This window comes from Lepidothrix coronata, unplaced genomic scaffold, assembly GCF_001604755.1.
Source record: "Lepidothrix coronata isolate B3197 unplaced genomic scaffold, Lepidothrix_coronata-1.0 Scaffold132, whole genome shotgun sequence".
NCBI lineage: Eukaryota > Metazoa > Chordata > Aves > Passeriformes > Pipridae > Lepidothrix > Lepidothrix coronata.
In genome coordinates, this window is record NW_016690312.1 from 483,713 (window position 1) to 504,472 (window position 20,760).

Here is a 20,760-nt window from a genome sequence, read left to right on the forward strand (position 1 = left end):
GTTTAACTCTCTTCTCCTTTGTCACGCCAGTTGTGCACTGCTCAAGTTCTCTCCTTTTTTAGATGAGAGAATTTATGTAGCCCATAAAAATTTACTGGAAAGAGGACGGCTACCCCCTTTAATGCCTAATCTGGCACCCTTTACTTATGCAAATTTAATCAGTGGACAAATGCTCTGGTCACAGCAGCTGCACTAATACAAACAACATCAAAGACTTTGCCAAAGTTGCTCTGAAACAACTCTGGGATCGCTGAAATGCAAAATTTGGCCTCTGGCTTCACATTAACAGCCATTCACTCACTTGAGTAAGACTTCCAGAACTGGGTCCTTTTCCTCCCAAATTAGAGCCAACCACATACCTAACCTGGGAACAGCCAAGCAGAGCCAGCTGAGAGGGCAGAGCACAGTCAATCCTAACAGATTACAATAAGAAATGTATCACGCTGCCTGCTGTCAGGTGTAATTTATATCATAGCAGAGGGGTGACTGCAGAGCAGGTATGGGCAGGAACTGGTCATATCTATACTTGCTCCTGCTGGGCCCGATCTGGCCAGCTGCTGGGAGCTCTTCCCTCCCACTGAAGTCAATGTGGACTGAGTTTGTTCAGGACCAAACAGGACTGGACCTCCTCAAAACACTAAGGAAATATAAACACAACTTGACTTTTTCTGTTTCCCATCAGCATGTGGTGTTTCTGTGCATGCACACCCAGGCTGTATTTATACACATGCTCACAGTCTAAACATCCATGTACATTATCAGCTAAAAAGCCTACAAGCTAAAAGCCTATTTAGGATTTGGGAGCACTGAGAAAGCAATAGGGATTGTAACACAAATAAACAGGAAGTTTATTCCCACAGCTTTCAATTTCAGTGAGCCCAAACTATTTTATGTGACTTCACTAAGATTTAGCAAAGCACTTCAGCATATGCTTACATCTTCTGCTGAAATATGATCTACAAATTTGTGTGACTTCTTGGATTTGAAGTTTTTAAACTCATGCTCAACTCAGGAGTTTGATGTGCTGTCCAAAATAAAGCAGAAAGCTCTGCAAGTGGATGAGCATGGCCATGCCTCTGGATGTGGCCATGCATGTTACCTCTGAGCACAAGCTAACAGCGCCCTGGCATTATTTCCAGATGTTTTGCTCAGAAAAGCTACCTCCTCCTTCCTGCACCTGTGAGAGACCCAGGAGTCCTCTCCCAGGCAGATCACTGCAAGGACAGTCTGTGCCATATGGCAGATACACAACAGGGCAGGGAAGCACCATCAGGAGCTCCAACCATTCCCACTGGAATAACTGCAAGTACTCTGCCTTAACCAGGAATGAGAGCAGGCCAGACTCTGGGGGGTAACAACCAAGTCTATTACGCAGTGCCGAAGAAGAACAAATAATATGTAAATATATATAAAAATACATATAAAAAAGGAAAATATAATAAATTATGGTGCAGCCTTCATCCGGCTTCATAATGTATGTAGCAATATGTCCTACTTGGGATGCTGGTGAAGGACACATCCTGGCTTCATCCTGGAAGCTCTTACTTCAGTGAGAGCTGAAGTTTGAGCAGCTAAAAAAGCCTTCAAGCCTTATGAGATAACACAGCAATGCAAACAAAAGACAGCACACAGCAAAATATCGGGCAGCATGTGAGCTCTAGTCAGTCACAGTTTTGTACTTTCAGTTTAAACAAAGTACAAAATCTGAAGAAATATATGATTCTGTTATTTATCAAACAGGAAAAAAAAAATTGGTTCAGTACTCTATTCTCTTGAAACAAAATCTGTGAATTTATGTATATTCTTCCAAAGCTTCCGTAACTGAAGCTTTTATTAAGTAAGTTTGATGTGGGGCATATTTTAAACATAGTGTCAGCAGCGATATTTTAAAACGTGGAAACAGATGTGCCACTCTATTACAACTGCTGAATCTTCTCTGTATTTTTTAATACTATGAAGCATTTGCCTGTTTCTCCGTTACAATCTCTCCCCACTGAACAGATTTCTTCTCTATGATTAAAATAGTACCACACAGACCTCATTAAACAAACTGTCCAGAAAAATCACATTATTTTGTTCTGCCAATAAAATACAGGTATTCTAATAATTGGGCTTTTTTTCCATAGAGAATTTCAGCAGCTCCCTTTCCTTGAAATGAAATCACAGCCATATGCTTTATGACATCAGAGGCGTTTCAAGGTGTCTCCATAAATGTCATTTATTGCTTGGGAACCTGCCAAATCTGCAAAAACCCTTAGTTCTTCTAAAGGAAAAATCTTCAAATGAAACTATAGCTTTACATTGGTTGTCATACCAAAAAAAAAATAAAAATTAAAAATCTATCACTTACAGAATTCTGGCCATGCAGGACAAAACCTCTGGCAACCAAACCTGCTGACCTGGGCTTTGGTTTGGTTTGGAGTCAACAGTGTGCTGGGCACCCTGACACTGCACATTCCCACCTGAGTATGTATGAGGCACTCTCTGAATTGTCTCAGTGACAAAAACATGCACTGGTTTAGTGACCATAACTGAATCAAAATCAGGTACATCTTAATATACTGCTCCAATGAATGTTCTTTAACCCTTAACAAGGTCACAGGCCTGACCCTGCCCTATCCCTCATGGTGCCCAGTGCCCTGCAGGACTGGGAGCCAGGCAAACAACAGACACTATGTCATACACAAACATCATCTCATGCCACATCTATTCATAATTTGGCATGTCTGGAGTATACTCTGAGACAATACTGGCCAGATCCATATAAATCTCTCCAGACATGTCACTGACCTGCCCAGCACAAAGCAGCCACCTTCGAGCACGCAAGGATTCAACCCAGCCTGTCCAGAGAGGGTCAGCCAGCCCCTGCCCAAAGGAACAACTGCTGACACAGAGGCACACAGCTCCCAGTCAGGTCACGATTTGGACTGGCCCACAGAAGCATCCATTAGTCCCAGGGTAGCAGAACCATTCTGCTTTCTTAAGGAATTAAAAACTAGGTTTTTTCCCCTTACATCTGAAAGAAAGAAGTTGCCTGGTGCAGTTGGAAATAATCTAGGGCAGCACACCAACAGGTGCTTCAAACGTATCAGCACAGCGCAGGAGATGTTGAGAGAGAAAATGAATAGACTCTCTAAATAATACATAAATTTTACAGGCTTTTTTTTTTCCTGCAGAACCCCAGTGAAGTTACTGTATAAATCGGAACCTGAATTATTCATAAGCGGTGAATATATAATAAATCGTCCTTCGCACTGCAATATCCCTCACAGGTACCTGCCTCCTTCCACGCAGTGAACAGTGAGCCTGCAAACACCAGGGTCCTACCTGGAGTCTGGGTACTTGGTCAGGGTAGCCAGGCTGCTGGTGTACATGTGTCCTCCTACATCGATGTGCACGGGGGCGTTCGACTTGGTGAGTTGAGCTGGGAGAGGAATTCCTTGAGCAGCCAGAGGAGAAACCGGGGACCGTGTTAGAGACAGACGGGACATGCTTCTTCCCTCCTGCGGCGGGGAGGCAAAAAAGAACAGTTTCTCTTAAATGTAGCAGTGTGTTACCTTTCTTTCCATCTGTGATCACAGATCTAATCAGATCATTTTTGCATCTGCCTGATCACATATTCAGCTAACAAATTATTGCCACCACTGTAATTAAGTGTATTTGCATCGTTTTCTCCTAAGTACCAGAGGGGAAGGGAAAGATGCTTATTAGCAATAAGAAATCAAGAAAAAAAAAATTTTCAAGGTGTCAGCCTCAAGGGGCATAAAACAAACTGCAAAATTCTAATTAAAGGTCGCGGGCTTATGTGTTAGATGTGAAATACCCCCTGACAAACGAATAACCAATTTGTGAATTGGGATTCAGGGGGTTTTTGCAAGTTTGTCGCAGTAACAAGACACCTCTAAATTAGTGACTTCCTCAGTACCTAAGGCATTTAGTTTATACATGTAGTAAATTTCACATCAAACTAAGATCAATTTTCTGGTTTATTTTCAATAATTGTGAAATAAATGGATAGTTTTCAGTTAAGCCTTAATATCAGACCTAAACAACTAATAAGCTTTCAAACTGAAAGAATTAATGCCTGGAAGCAGCGAAAACAGAAAGATATATAAACTGACCCACCTTTTCATGACAAGATACACTAGAAAGTACTATACAATGCAGCATGTGAAATTATAAATTCAACAATACACCTAATGTTTCCTGCCCTAAAAATACTGGAAAATTAGTGAAATTACTGAATTGAGTCCCAAAATCTTCAGCAAAATCAAATCCAAAAATACTGAAATGTCTTAAAAATGAACAGGACAACCATAGCAAAAGAAAATTCCTCAATTCTCTTCTGTGAGAAAAGCACAGCTTATTCTGCATGAAGTGTGTGTCTCAAAGCTGATTTCAGTTCAATCGGTGCAGACGGCACATGTCAAATGGAAAAAAACCCTTTCAGAAAAGTTTAGGAAAATGTCCATCCATTCTCCCCCTTATGGGGAAAGCAACATATGCAAAACATTATAGTTGAAGACATTTCTGAATATAATCTAATTTTCTTGGTATTTTGTAATTCAAGCATGCTACCAAGCACCCAGGCTCTTCCTTACATCTGACAAGCACTTTACATGCAGCACTGCAAAGTGAATTCCCATTTCTCCCACATTACTTTGACAATGTTTCTTAGAAATCTGAAGCTGGTCTCGCCTTTCTCTTAGCAGTATTTTGCCTGGCTATGCCACTCGATGAACACACAATTAGCAACATTCTTTGCAAAACAATTTCCAAGCTCTGGAGAAAAATCATAATACATCTGAACGGCTTCACAAAGTCATCACAACATCTCCATTTACTGCATTTCATCTTGGTTAGCTCCTAAGAATTTCTTGCATCTACAGCACAGAAATACATCACCCCATTATGAATCCACATCGTTTTCTCTTCGGAGGCTGGACGGACATCTGCACTGAACACGACGCAAGTACCAACTCTGTCCTAGGACTTCTGTGTCAGCCGATGCGAAATTGGGCATTAACATTTTTACTACAGCACCACCTTCAAGGAAAGTGACTGAATCCTTTCATGACTGAAGACGTTGCTTTCTTGTTTCCCACAAGAGCCTGTTGTGGCCAATCTTCAGTAAATATGTCATTTAGCATAAATAAAAGAACTAAGTTTTAAAAACAACTTAGTCTGTAAGTACCTACAGTATTCTAGCGACGTGTTTACTAATCTGTGGGTGCCTCATCTGTCTGCCAACACAGACAAAGGTTGCTGGTTTTTTTTCTTACCAAAGAGCACTGTAAACTCATGTTCAGTCTCTACTCCTTCACTTAAATGAAAGGGTCAGAAGATCCAGGCTGAATGTCAACCCTGTCTTTGTTCAGACCTCAACCATTATCACTAATGATAAAGGTACAGACTTCGCATGGCACAGGGCTGCCTTAGAAATAAATCTCATGCAGTTTCACAAAACAAGAGTCTAATTAGGGCTCATCTGCACCCCTTGTTACAATTTCCAAATGAAATCAAAGGACTTCCAGTCCTCTGTAAACGTGTCTTACATTTAACCATTTGTCTTGAAATACAGACTTCAATTTTAAAATATGCACAGATAGCTAAAGATCAAGTGATATGAATCTATTTGTGCATATTTAAACACTGCTGCTATCTTAGGATTTTGTTTAATGTTAGTATACCAGTAAATTCCTTGATCTGTAAAGACTGAGATTCTCAGTGAGGCCATACTCACACAGTAGATATTTAATTTATACTATTCACTGGAGGGACCTTTTGAACAATCCTCTGCTTTTGGCATTTCTCAGCTAGAGCATGTGTTGAAAAAACACTTAATTATAGAAAATCACTGGAAAGCTAAAATAGTTCTCAAACTTTTATGGTTTTTCATACTTATTGAGGGTGCCACTGGCTTTTTGGGGGAGAGGAGGAAAAGGGGAATTAAAACACTGGCTTTTCCCCTGGTTGGAGAGGATTCGTACTAAAAAAATGAATCCTAGATTTTTATTAAAGTTGTGGAATTCAATCATTTCCGTATGAGCAAATTATCAAGGGGCACAATTGCTAAGCACTACAGAAAGGGCACTGAGAACACTCCTATTGCTCCAAAAAAAAATATAAATACCCCGTATTTCTTAAGGTACCGTAACCCTATTTCTAATGACTCCTTCCTCTTCTTAATGTAAAATGCAGCTAAAATTCATCACACTGAGTAATGTACTTATTTTATGCACAAAGCAAAATCCTAAATGTATTTATCCAGAGAAAGTCTTTATGCACATATTTTCTAATATGGATGTGAAAATTAAAACCTTAAGGGTAAATATCGCAGAAACACTAACAAACTTCATTTATTAAACCATGTAAAATAATCCTTGCTCTTTAGTTGCCTACAACAGGATACAGCACCCCAACTAGTGGCACAGGCAATAACCCTGCTCTAATAAGTAACACAGGAACCTGCTGAAGGCAAAATCAATAGAGCCTGATTCCCAAATTATGTGAATATTTAGTTTTTCAAACATTACACACCAAGATCTTTCAGAGCCAGCTTATCTTTTTCTGCCTTTCTAAGCTAACTGCATAAGTACTGCTTGTAAAAACTATTTGCCCATGCAAAGTGAAATAATCACAATGCCATGCTCATTTACACACAAAATGATTTTGTGTCCCATTGTGCTCACAGTTGTTCAGCTCTCTAGGGGTGATTAAACTAGCTATGCTGCTACAGCTTGAGATGATTTCACTGAATCGTTTCTCCATGAAGTTGCTTCTTTGCTAAGCTGTTATTTTAACCATAAAAGGTAAACAGAAGGCAGTTGTAAGAGCTCCATTCAGCTCCGTGCCCAGGGCTATAACCCTAGGGCAGAGAATGCTGAAAGACTGCAGAATTTTCCAGGGTGTTGCCTTTCTTGCTCTAAAGCCTTCAGGAATACTGTTCATTTAATACACACTCTAGATGATACATTTCAGATCCTACTAAAAGAAAGACTTCAAAAGTGTAAGAACTTTTGGGCGGATGAAGCTTTCCCACCTCTGCACATAGCTTGGGGCCATGGTAACCAATACTGCTGTTGATGTTGGGAAAATACAGGAGAAATAAACTGCACAGAGCAGAGCAGACAGATAGGGACAAGGGAGGTGAAAGGTTGCAGGAAAGAAACAGGCAGCAGACTGGAAGGGGGAACGAGAAAAAAGGGAAAAGAATAAAAAAGGAGGCGGCTCTGAAGGAGGGACAAAGTTAAATCAAGGAGCAGGCACTTAAAAGACTACAGATGGGAAGCAAGACTAATTAAGGATGTAAAAGCGCTTTGTTTCTAAAGTTTATTGTTGCCAGGATAAAAATTAATTGAAACTAATGCTGTTATTCACTCGTGCAGTTTAATTCCTTCATGCACATTTAAGACGTGAAATGAAAGCGGCAGGTTTACGGACCTGCCATGGAGCTGCTCTCCCGGGGAGCCGGGGCGGGGGCGGGTCGGGCCGCAGGACCCGGGCCCGGCTGCACCCTCGGGGAAGCCGCTCTCCCTCCCCAGGGACCTGCATTTCTGTACCAGCGGACCCACTAGGGGTAAAACCACCCAGCGCAGCCCCCCGAGCGCCCCATCCCCGGCACTGCGGGCCACAAGTTCCCCCGGCGCTCCCGTGACTCCAGGGCAGCGTCTGCGTCCCCAGCGCCGCCGGAGGGGCACAGCCACAGACTGGGCAATTACCTTTGTCTGCCTAAACAGGGCCGGCGACCGCTCGGGTCTGCCTGCACAGCCACTCCGACACAACTTGCCTACGCCGTGCTCCGAGCCCAAAGACAAAGCGGGCCGGGGGGGCTGCAAACCTTGGGCTCGGGGGCTCCAAAATTAAAAGTCCGTAAACATTTGCACACACCTCCACGCTGCTTCACTGGACGCTGGACCGAGTGACAGAGGAGATCGTGCCCAAAACTTTTACGGCGGGGGGGGGGGAGGAATGGGGGGAAGGGAGCTCCCTCTCGAGATCTGGTTGCCACCCCCCCCAAAAAAAAAAAAGAGGCGAAAAAATAGAAAAAGGGGGGAAAAAAAAGGAAAAAAAAAAAAAGGAAAGGCTTTCTCCTTCCTCCCCCTTTTGCCCCCCCGCAACCCGCCTCTCTCGGGCAGTCTCCAGTCTATTTAGTGCAAGTTTCACGTCACCCAAATGCCTTTCCCTGCTGATGGTCAGGGAAATCACCAGCGAGCAACGCACCCGGTCACTCAACTTCTGCCTTTTTCTTTTGAACACACTGTATGCCCAAAGGTAAAATTCAACCAAAAAAAAAAAAAAAGGCACAACATGGCGTCCTTTACTTATTCCCACATAACAAGAAAGGAGATGTCTTAGATGAATGCAAGAAAAAAAAGTCAACCCCGAATCCCCGATCCTGCACATTTTCCGCGCAGCCAATGGTGGTGAGCATTAGCCAGGCTAATGTATTAATTTTGCAGAAGTGTGCCACATCGCATGCAGGAGCAGGAATGCAAACTATAGCCTAGAGTGGTTTGAAGTCTACCCCAAACCAAGCCTTCCACTCTCACTGGCGCCAGAGTTTCATTCACAGCCCGCCCGTGTTTTCCATACGCGGCGCTCCCCCATTGTCGCCCGCCTTCCCTTTGTGCCGAGCCGCCCCGCCGCCAGCCCCAGCGCCCCGGCCCGCGCACCCCCGCGCCGCGCTGCCCTCCCGCCGCCCGACCCCGCTCCGCGTGTACCATGCGGGAGCGCGGAGCGAGCCGCGCTGCCTCCGCCGCGCCGGGGCTGGGCCGTCTTCAGAGCCGGGGCCGGGGGGGCAGCGGGAGCGCGGGCACCCCGGGCCGCGGGGCTCCGCCGGCGCTGCCCATGCTGGAGCGGAGCAAAACAAAACATACACACGCACGCACACACACACACGCGCGCACACACACACACGCACACACGCGGCGCTAGCAAAGCGGGGCGGCCGCAAACGGGTCCTGTAGCTTTAAAAAAACACCCCTCCGCCCGCTCTTGCTCCCCGGAGCCGGCAGCCGAGTGAGTTTGAAGAGGCACTTTCCAAAAAAAAAAAAAAAAAAAAAAAAAAGGCAGGAGCAGGCGCGAGCCGCCGCGCGGTGCGGACGCGATGCGCTGCCATGCGATGCGATGCGATGCGATGCGCGGCGGGCGCGCACGGCGCGCTCCTGGCCCCGCACGGGCGGGCAGGCGGGCGGCCGCGGGAGCCGCTGCTGCGTTCCTTACCTTGAGCACAGAAGATATCTGCCAGCCCCCCTTTGGCTTTGGGCTCTGCCGGGGCTGTGTGTGGACGGGCTCAGCTTTTTTTTGCTTTTATTACTATCTTTGCTCCGCAGATCCTGCTGTGATTATTATTATTTTTTTTAAAAAAGCTTCTCCGTCTCCTCTCTCTCCCCGTTTTTGCTGCTTCTTTTTCTATTTATTTTGTGCGTGTGTGTGGATGTGTGTGTGTGTGTGTGTGTGTGAGGGGGGAAAAAAAGCCTTTAAATGAAACTGCCGAGGCTGTTATGAGAAGAAAGGCAATAATCCCGTCTCTAAATAACAGAGGGAAGGGAGAAGAGGAGGAAAAAAAGCGAATTCTTGCTCAGGGCTTTGCAAACGCCTGCAGGGCAGAGGATTAGGCTACAATTAGCTCAGCCCTTTGCTCTCGCCCTAGCTAATTTTGCGATGAAAATTGGATATTTTTCCCTCCTTTTGGTGAAGGTCTGCAGATTTATTCCCCCACCCCCCACCCCCAAGAATAAAATAAAATACAGCCCTTGAAAATGAAATAAGGCTGGGAAGGCGGCCGGCTCCCCAGCCCGCGCCCCCGGCGCCGCCGCCCGCAGAGCCCCTCCGCGCGGCCGGGGCGGGAGCCCTGCGCTGCCCCGCGGAGCCCCGCGCAGCCCGGCCCGGCCCGGGGATAACGGTTCGGTGTTGGGGAGGATCAGGCCACTGTCACGTCCTTCAACAGACTTACTGAAAAGAAGAAGGAGGAAAAGAGGGGGGGAAGGGGGGGGGAAAAAGCTGATTTTAATCATTGTCATTTGGTCTGATGTAATATTTCCCCAGGCATTTTCAACTAGGCATAAATTTTCAGCTCCCAAATAAGTAACACAGGGCACGTTTCTCACATCTCTTGACTCCTCTGTTACAATTAGGGTAGCACCCACTCTGCACTTGTTGATAAACTAGATCAAGTTCAAAAATAAATAATAAAAAAATGGCCCCGGCCCCCCCCTCCCCCGCAGCACCCAGCGCCGCCGAGGTGCGGCCGGGGGGCCTCGGGGGCGGCGAGGGGGGCCGGGGGGGGCCCGCAATTATTCCCATCCATCCATCCCGGCTGCCTCCCCCTCCCTTTCACCCTTTGCTAATGTCTCGCATTGTAAACGCCAAATTTCCTGTAGGCCATTAAAACCAAATGACGTCTATCGACATGCATTGTGCTATTGCGGAGCGCCCTGGCAGCCCGCCCCCGGCCAAAAGCGCCATTTCAATTAGAACGCGCGGCGCGATGGCGCGGCGCTCCGCGGGCGGCTCCGCGGGCGCGCAGCGCGCCCGCCCCACGTGCCGGGGGGGGCCGGGCGGGGGGGATCGGCAGGGGAAAAAATAATAATAAAAAAAAATTAATAAAAAAAAAAAAAGGCAAAGCCCTCCCTCAACTTTCAGCCGGGGGCGCGGGGCTGCCGCTGCCCGCGGGGGGATGCGCGTCCCCGCCCCGTGCGGGTCCCCGCGCAGTGCGGGGGGGGCGCGGGGCGCGCGCGGCCCCGGGGCGGGCGGGGGAGCGGCCCCGGCGGGTCCGCGCTCGCGGAGCGGGGCCGCGCACGGGGCCGCAGCGCCCACTAGCGCCGCGCGCGCTCCCGTTACGCAACCGCGCGGCCCCGCGGGCCCGGCCCGGAACGGCCGCGCTCCCCCCGCGCGTCCCCCGGAGCACTCGGGAGGGACGGTGGCGGGCGGGACCCCCCCAAACTGAGGTTTTTTGGTGTGTTTTGCTTTTTTTATTTTTTTTTTAATTTTATTTTAAAGTTCTCTTCCGTGGCAGGAATAAACAGAAACTTTTCTCCTAAGGGGAGCTTTTTTTTTAAATTTTTTTTTTTCTAGAGTACAAACTACAGGAGAAGAGGGAAATTTTCTCATTAAAGTTACATCCCTGCAGTTAGTTCAATTACTTGATATATGCAGAAGATGTTGTAAATTTAAAGATTTAAATAGCTTACAAAGATGCCGGAGGCTCCATCAGTTAATTTCCTTAATTTATGGATTTTTAGCTGAGCTTCTGAAATGAAAAGGAGAATGAGAACTAGGTCAGCAGAGAGATTTGCATCCAGAACAGACTAAAATTTGTTTTCCTTGACCATCCCATCAGCCCAGGTGTGCTCGTTGTGGGGGTCCCCGTCCCACCGCCGACCTCCGGGCTGGGACTCCGTGTTTGCCTGTGCGAGCACGGCACAGAGGGGTGGATTTCGTTCTAAAATAACCTCCCAACACAAGCGTGTCCCCAGCCAACTGCTTCACCTGATGGTTGGACAAGGCTGTAGCCCAAGTACTCTCATTTCCTCACCACTCTGGTCAACAAGTGGATACGATACGGGGAGGACAAACTCCACTGAGACTCAGTGACCTGTCGTGCAGCCCGAGTTCCACTCAGCTTTTCCGTAGGGGTGCGGGCAGATTATTTGGGATGACTTGGCATCGTAATTTTTACTTCCTCTGTGAATTACTGACTGCTAAATGAAAAATAAATATGAGAATCTCGAACAGCAATCAGAGCGTTGTAAAAATAGGACGCTTCTGCACTGAGGCACAGTAAAGAGGAAGGAGAAGACCTAAAAATACTGCACTTGAACGAAAAGTAGAAACTGTGATCTGACTCATCCCAACACATCTGTGACAGGTACTATTTAATTGTGTCGCATGGAAATGGGATGCACGGATAATAAAGATTGGGTTGGTTTGTTTGCTTGTAGATCAAAGCAAAGACACAGTAGCACTTGGGATGAAAAAGCCTGAGCATGGTACGTAACTTCTGCGGGATTGTTTTTACCTTATCTGAGAAGAGGACAATGTACTCGAGAGCTTTGAGTTTTTTCTTGCCTGTATTAATGTTGAGGGTAATAAAGGTACGTGTTACAGCTCTATATGCACGCTCTCGTTTCTTTCTTCTCACTCCAATGTGTGAGTGCCTTTCTGTTGTGTTTCAATATGTATGAATATATACATATGAATTAATACTTAAAAGATTGATATAAACTAAACAGTTTTAGGAAGCAACATTGCAGTATGATTAGTATTGGTGCTCATGATTTAACATTTCTTTTCCCACTAGATGAAGTTTCTAAGATTTGCAAGGTACGTGTCAAGGACGGGTATATAAATGGATTTTTATTTATTCACAACTCCAAGACTAATTGCTTCTCTTTGCCTGAAGGCCAAGAGATTGGTTTTAATATGACACTTCAAAAGTATTCATAGAACTACAGAGATACTAAGTGTCATTGTTTAAGAGAGAAATCTCGCTATGCTACTTGTGACCCTGAAAATAAAATCTTCCAGCGCATTTTGAATCCTAATGTTGTTTTTCAGAGTTTCACTTAAAACACAACTATTACGAAGTGTACAAAGAAAAATATTAAATAGCATGTAGTGAACAAAAAAGAAGAAATACTGTTAGAACTGAATATAACTTATTTTCTCAACAACTCTATTATCCTCCCTATAAAGCAAAACAAAATTTGTAACAGAAGATTCCTGAGCTCAGTTACAGGATATTATAATTAGAAATGATAAGTTGTAACTTATCATAGGTGTTTAAGAGTTCTTGGCCAGATGCCCAGCATGTGTTTATTATGATACTAAATACTTCAAAATAAATACTTTGGATTTCTTTCTTACCAGCAGTTCTTTGTATTCTGTGCAGATGCTTTAAGATGGAATTGGACAGAATCTTTCTATAATCTGTTTTTATACCTAATTATTCTATAGTTTACTTTCAGTTTTTTCAATAAATGTGTAAAATATTTGTTGATGCACTTCAGACAGGGTCAAAGAGAAGCCCATAAAAACATCCAGTTCATTTTTCTCCACTTATTTTGTTTTCCAAAAATAACTAATTGTGTGTGTTTTACAGGACAGAATATTGCTAGATTGTGAAGATGTGCTGATTTGAAGAAATATAAATTTTCTATCGAAAAGATGATCCAATATATTTTGCAGTGTGTGAAAGAAAGAATCATGAATTGAAAAATAATGTCAACTCCTTCTGTTGTGTGAGTTAGAGTAACAACAGCTTCCAGTCGGTGTTGTTCTTGAAGGCCCTGTATAACTTTGTGGTGATAGACTTCATCCTGTCCTAATCCTTACTCTTTTCCTTATGTTATGTGTCTTATCATGAGGTTTAAACCTAACTTCAGGACTTCTTATGTTACATATCTTAACCCGAGGCTTCCTGGTGATGATATCAACATTCCCATCGACTGCAGTAAGTGCAGGAAGAAAACCATGGACTGCCTGATCCCCTCTAAAACCCACAGTGCTCTACTGGGCATTTCAAGATAAAGCAGTAAGTAAGTAAGAGAGAAAACAAATAATTTCATTAAATGTTTAAAGCAGATAAATGAGAATTAGAGGGTTGTTCCTTTAAAACGAAAGAATCGAGGTCTGTATGTAGATTAATACTCTTCCCAGTCACAGCGAAGACACCACTGTGGTACAGATGGACTTTTGTCTTGGGAGAGAAGATCTGAGTAAGAAATTGGGGCTTCAAAAGTAGCTGTTGGACTCTGGGGCACCTTCAGTCAGCAAAGCCTATGTGACTTTTTTCCTTCAGTGAGTTTTCATGGGTGTGACTGGGTTTAGCTCTGTCTCCAAGACCGGAGAGGCACCAGGGAGAAACACATCTGAGTGCAGAGCAGGCAGCCGTGGATCCTGTGACTGGCACCATCCCTTCTGACACTGGGAATGAGAGAGAAGCAGGAGGTGTGATGTTACAAAGGCACTGAGCCGCCAGAAAGGTCTGTGAGAAACCTGAAAATCTTAAGCATCTTGAAATCCCAACACCTGCTACAGTCAGTTGACATATGAGCAATAATAAAAAGGAAAAATTGAGGACATCTCCCATTGAAGCAAGTTTTCAAGCCAGTTGCAGTGCCAATCATTCTGGAACAGGAACTCGACCCAGGGTTTGCTAATTAAGTCAAATAATTGTTTGGCATTTGTAGGCAGATAAGGGGTTTCTTGAGAGCAGTAAGCATGACCATGCAAAGAACAAAATCTGATCATTAGGAAATCACCAAGTCTTGTCAGTCTTTTCCATTGAATGCTCTTCTGTTCTTTTCAAGAAACAGCTTGCTGCTGAGTAAGTTTACAAACCATTACTTTATTGACTAAATACAGATGGACTGCTTTTAAAACTATCCATTATCCAGCGCCTAACTCGTGACAACAGTGTGATACAAAGAAATAATCTATCCTGGAATGCCAAGATGAAATAACTTGTCAGGAAATACAGTATAGGAAAGGTTTGCTTGTCTCTTCTGCTTCCAACTGTTATAAGCCAAAAATAGCTTCCAAAATGAAATTTACTTAATCGAGATGTCCCACATTAGTGTTCAGCATGGTGTTTCTCAGTTTTATACATTTTGTTGAGTGCTCTCCCTCCTCTTCCTAAGCAGGTGATAAAACTGAGGGGTGTATTTTTAACCTGTTTAAGTAACGTGCTTGGCGTTAGTTTTTAGCTACTTATTAAATAAAGCTTATCCATATTATATATGTCACAGAGGGGAAAAAAACATTTTTATGACTGAGTTTAATCCATTCATTGGTTTATTAGAGACACAATGTACTCTGAAGAATGTCACAAATCCACATGGTGTCCCTGAGCACTTGATTTTTGCATATGGATCGCTGACTTAGCTGAACGATGTATAAAATCCTGTGTAGCCAGGCAGCTCCCAACTGAATACACTTCTAAGGGAGGTTATATGAATTGCTTCTGCCAGCAAAGGTCTGGAATATGTTAAACTGCAAAAAAATCACTTAACAGAATACAGAGAACGAAGAAAAGAGCCATAATGGCCCTTTTGTAACAAATCATTTACAGTGTTTAGGATCTTTGGGCACAGGCACCTTTAGAATCATAGCTTCTTATTTATGTAGCAGCATTTCAGTGTGCTTTTTCTTTGGCAAATACCAGAGCGAGGGTTTTGGATCATGCATGGCAGGGACAGAGCCTGAGAGAGCAGCAGCTCACTAAAGCATCACGACAATGACATGAAAATGGAAGAAAAAGGAGCAAATTCTTCCAGAATCTGAATTTAATAGCACACAAAGATGCAGTTAAGCACACTTTTAAGATGCAAAAGTGTCTAAATAATAGAAACAACACAACTGGAAGGAGGAAACTAAAAAATTGATTTGGGGTTGCCCTGTCCATCTGTTGGATAAAATGACTGGTGAATTGGAATTTGTGGGACTGCGATGAACTTGCAGAGTGAGAGAGACACACCACAGAACAAAACTCATTGCTGCTCCCAGTACGACAAGGGAGCAGTATCAGTGTTGTGGTCTAGGATTTGGGCATGTGAGCCCCCCCAGTGGTCATCCCTGCCCACCTGTGCCGCAGGAGGGCTCAGCTGGAGCGTTTCCCCCACACCCCGTGGTGGGAACGTGCTCCTACCAAAGGGGTGATTCGTGGCAGCGCTGCTCGTCCTGGGCTGCCGCGGGAGAGCTGAGCTGCAGCATCACTGCCATTGTTTGAGCACAAAGGAGAGGAGAGCTCTGAACCTGGCCAGCTGAGCGAGAGCCCGTCCAAATCCCGCTATGCCAGAGCCCCTTGGAAAGGAGGCAGTATGTCAGACATATGGTTGGAACATGCTGTGCTCCAGCCATCCTCGGCTAGCGTATGGTCTCCCGAGTACCACTGCCAGCTGGGCTCTAATTTACACTGGGCCTGAGAATCAGGGACCTTAGCAGTCTCCCTGATGGTCTCTTCTCCTTTGCTTCACTGATTTCAGATATGCAGCTATTCACAGCTTTTCATTTTCCCTGCCTGGCATCCTTTCAGGCAGACACAGAGGGATATACTTCTTTCCTTTAACAGTGTATTTGGTTGGAAAAGCAGAGACCAGTGTTCTGTGAGAGTAAAATTTCAGCATCCTGACTCTAACATTTTTTTATATCCATGGTATCACACCAGATGTCATGCAAGTGTGTAAAGTTAATAAAACAAGTGTCCCTGAAGCTTCTGATATAGAAACAGCATTGTCAAGCAGTAGAAATTGTACTTACCTGTTCTAACCTGTTTCTCTGAGGATGCATGTGCATTTTCCATGGATCTGCACTCTTGACTTCTTAAGTATTGTATTATTCCACATTTCTGTCACAGATTTCCTCTCAGATAAAGAACAACAGAATGCTTGTTGGAATAAATTCCTTAAATAAGAGGCATATTTCTCATCATGAAGTGCATATTAAATGGTGCACAGAGGAGAGAATAATCAAAGTCTTTGTTAAACCCTTGTTTAACCTTTAGTTCAAGTGTTTTGTTGGAATGCCACAGGTTTTACCACCTTGTAGACAGTCTTCAGTTTGAAAGGCTATTAAAGGAACTAAAATTTGTATTTTTATATCCAGCTTTTAGTTTGCAATCAACCTTTGAGATGTAGAACTTGTAGAAATAATCTGTAAACAGATTAATTCAATACAATTTGAAATAAAAATTATTTTGTGCTACTAGACTCAACACAGTAGCTTTCTTAAAATGGTTTGTAGCAGCAATTACAGGGTTATGTTTTGTTCATTTTTGGAACATTATACTGATTCTGCTTTATGCAAAGGATCATTGTGCACATTTAATATTTTTGTGAATGTTATTCAGTTAAGCTTTCTGTTGTCAAGACATCCTCTTGGGAAAAGTGTGCAGGTAAATTTTCAGATGTGATATCCTTTGGTGAATAAAGGTATTCAAAAAGTCCTCGCATCAAACAGTTTCACATTAATCCCTCATATCTGAATACACTGTGTTATCTGTAACAGAGGAGATCAGCCTGGGCTGCTCATCTGCTTGCTCAGAAGTGTTTCTCCTTGTAGAACCTTGTCTTGGAGTTACTCTTCTAGACCACCTCCTGTTCCTCACCAGATATTCCTGAGTTATGACATAACAAAGGGACCCCCTGGCTTTCCTCTGAGGAACTGGTGATTTAATAGTAAAAGGGTAAATGAACTGAACAGGTGGAAATGATCTTCAGTCAACAGGACCATAAAGGTGACCAGGGACAAGTAATCTCATCTACAATGTCACAACCCTCCAGTTTCCTCTTCTTGCTGCTTTGCTGTTCAATTCCTGTGTCTTATTTCAGGTGATACTGGGAATTTTTGGAGCAGTGATGGTTTTGTGTGGTCCAACACACTGGAGCCTGTTTGTCACCCGGGCATCAGCACTCACCACACAATTGCTTATCATCATCTCTGATTAAATGATAAGGGATGTGAATAAGAATTACACTTGGGTCTGTGCAGGATCCTCTATTGCTTCTCATTTGCCGCTTTTCAGAGTTTCTCTCTTCAGTCACAGGCCTGAAATTCAAACGCAGACTCTTCCCCCTGTGGGCCAGGTGTTTACTTGCTTTTCATGAGCATCTACATTCATATTCCCAGAATGGTGGGGATGGGGGGGCACACATTTTGCTTGTGAAAAGGGTAGATCTTCCAAGAGGTTTAAAGGCTCTTCTTTCATGCCCCTGGGGAATGGTAAAGCAGGGTGGGTGACTGCAGCAGTGGCTTCCCTGGGGTCAGAGATGGCAGAAGCAGAGAAGATGCTCTCCCTTCTCTCCCTTTTGTCTCTCCATTTGGTGGACCCTGTAGGAAACTGGTCTGGCTTAGGGGAAGGAGAAGGACCAGAGGCCACTCTTGGAGGACATCTTGGCCACACTCTTCCTCCTGTGTTATCCCTACACGTGTTTTGCCCGTGGTTTCCCCAGACGAAGGGTCCCGTCCGCATTGTTCCCTGTTTGGCAGCTCTGCCACAGTAGAATAGCAAGTCCCCATCTCTCCTGTTATGCTGCATGAAACTAAAAATACCAACCCCACTGGAGTTACTTCTACATTAAAGATGTGAGTGAAATAAAAAAAAAATCACTTTTAGAGCTTTTTATTTTTGATTTAATTTTTAATTAATCTTAATTAATTTGAATTTTGAAGCGATCTGAAAAATAGTTTTAAATGAATATATATATATATAGAGAGAGAGAGAGATTTTGGTGGAGTTTTTTTCCCGTATCCAATGCTGAGAGCATGAATAATGCAGGACAGAAGCTGTGGCTCCCCGTTGGTGTCGCCGAGGTCGGGATTTGGCACGGGACAGGCGTGGGGGGATTGTGGTTCTGGTGTCCCCGAGTCGCCAGCCTGGCCCTGGGGGGTGCTGAGGGTGCGGGGAGGGCTCGCAGGGCCGGGCCGGGTGCGGAAGCCGCGCTCGGGCCCGGGGGAGCCCCCGCGTCCCCCCGCTCCCGCCCCGGCCCCCGGCCCTCCCGCTCCCGCTGTTGCCGTGGAGACGGGAGGATGCTCCGGGGGCTGCGGGCGCTGCAGGGAAGCGGCGCCCCGGGGCTGAGGGCTGGGCCCGGCTCTGGGAGGGGTCCCTGGGGAGCTCAGGGCCTGGCTCGGGGGGTCCGGTGCTGCCGAGCAGCCCCCGGGGCTGAGGGGGACCCTCCTGGGTGCGGGTCCGGCGCCACCGAGAGCCCGAGGGCCTGGGCGGCGGAGCGGCCCCGCCTGAGCTCCCCGCCCGCGGGTGTGCCCGGGGCGGCCCCGGCGCGGGGGGAGAGCTCGGAGGGCGGGTGGAGGGGCTGCGGGCACAGCCCCGCTCCAGGGCCCGCGGGCGGGAGCGGTGTCGGGAGCTGCGGGGGAGCGCGGCCCTCGAGAGGTGCCGAGTGTTGTTGTTTCTAATTAATGCCTGTGTGGTAGCCTAATCTGTGTTATGGGGCTCTCAGGAGTATTGTAGCAACAAAGGTATATTCTAGGGTTCAGTTAATTAAAAATTACTTATAAATCTGCCTAGGTCCTGTGTTGCACTTAACTCTGCTGTTGTGGCTGTACCACAGAAGAAATATCTGATATTTATACGGTTACAGCAGTAGTTTGGCTGATTTCCCGTAGAGCTCTTTTCTCTGCTCAGTTCAGTCCTTCCTCATTGGGTACCAAATGCTTGTTCTCCTCCTTCTGTCAGCTGAACTAGTTGTGGGGGGGAGGGTGAGACTGACTCCTGCTTTTTTCCATCTCAGTGGAAGAGCACCTCCATGGATCCTGCTGGTCCCTGAGGATGGCCCTGCTGGTCCCTGCTGCCAGCCTTGCTCTGGGGCAGTGGGCTGCCTGCTCTTAGACCTGTACTTGGTTCTGGAGCTGGAGTTTGTGTTCCTTGTGTTCTGGATGTGTCTGTGTGCTGGGATGAAGTTTTGTCAGGAGTCCTTGGGAGAAATTATAAGATGATATGAATTAGATTCTGGTTTTATTTTATAGCAGTTTTTTTTTCTCCCTGGGGCTAATTACAAGTACATATGGAAGTGTCTTATATGTGTTTTCTTCAGCTTTATGGCTACATACTTTTTATAAACTCAGTATCAACCACACACTTAAAATACACATTTGTGGTGAGTATGTGACTGATTTGCTTTTAGTGATGAAGTTCAAGCAAAAAACTTGATTAAAAATACTTCATTTCTATATATGAGCGTGTGTTTATTTTGGAGTTAATTTCTTTCTGAGACTGATAATAAGGAAGAAGGTTTATCTCAACAAACCAAATAAAAAGGAGATGATATAGGAGTTGGATTCAGTGTGATTGAATAAATCTGTCCATGGAGATATCAATAGGCTCTCAAGTTTCATTCTGCATTGCAAAGCATGGGGAGCCTTTCTCAACTCTTGGATTTTTTTCAGGTTTTTTTTTTTTTTTTTTTTTTTCCAAGGAGCACAGCGCCAACACTGCTGACACTTGGCTTCTCAGATAAATCGAGTGTTTGAACCCGAAACTACGTTACTGTTTCTTTGTGGCTTATAGAAAGTAACAGAGTAGTAACATTGTGTTTGATTAAGAGCAACACAGCATTCCTGGGATAGAAAATAGATGGTATAGGAAATTACAAGTCAGTTCTAAGAAAATATTGGAGTAAACTCCTTGAATAGGATAATAAGCACTTCAGTATTTTGCTTTAATATAAAAAAATGTTCTAAACAATAGTTTGTCTTTAGCTTTTATACTTCTATAAATTAAAAAAAAATCACTTTGTTGAAGAGCATAGCAAAAATATCTTTTCCAAAGTGCAGATATCTGGGAAAGGTTGCCAATATGCAGTGCATGATCTTTCTTGTGCATTTTTGAAGAAAATGATTACTTAACAATTCAAGATTACTTTCTGTTATTTTGAGAACAGTTACTGATTGTTTATAAAACCCAGCCCACTAAGAGTGCTTATATCTCATTTCACACTGCCTTGTTTTGTAGATCATCTCTGATTGTGGAAGTTGATTTGTAGCCTTAGGAATTTAATTTCTTGACCATCCACTTCTCCTCTCCAGGCTGAACAGCCCCAGCTCTCCCATCCTGTCTCCATAGGGGAGGTGCTCCAGTCCTGTTATCAGCTTTGTGGCCTCCTCTGCACTTGCTCCAACAGTTCCATGTCCTTCTTATGCTGGGGACCCCAGACCTGTGCTCAGTGCTCCTGGTGGGGTCTCACACGGGCAGAGCAGAGGGGGAGAACCCCCTCCCTCGACCTGCTGCCCAAAGTCCTTTGGATG

At 44.9% G+C, this 20,760-nt stretch overlaps 1 protein-coding gene across 4 annotated transcripts in view; it reads right to left on the reverse strand.

Moving 5' to 3' along the window:
* Positions 1-9,678, reverse strand: part of KCTD15 (potassium channel tetramerization domain containing 15) — a 43,267-nt gene extending 33,589 nt beyond the window's left edge. For 2 of the 4 annotated variants that reach the window (XM_017826923.1, XM_017826926.1), the window contains exons 1-2: positions 4,906-5,214; positions 3,328-3,503 (exon numbers count right to left, since the gene is read on the reverse strand). In XM_017826923.1, coding sequence (XP_017682412.1) covers positions 3,328-3,503; positions 4,906-4,923 — 194 coding nt within the window. In that variant the 5' untranslated portion in view covers positions 4,924-5,214. Of the gene's footprint in view, positions 1-3,327; positions 3,504-4,905; positions 5,215-8,723; positions 8,798-9,225 lie in introns of those variants that run through there. The other 2 variants (XM_017826925.1, XM_017826924.1) reach the window with 2 other exon arrangements.
* Positions 9,679-20,760: the final 11,082 nt, after the last annotated feature.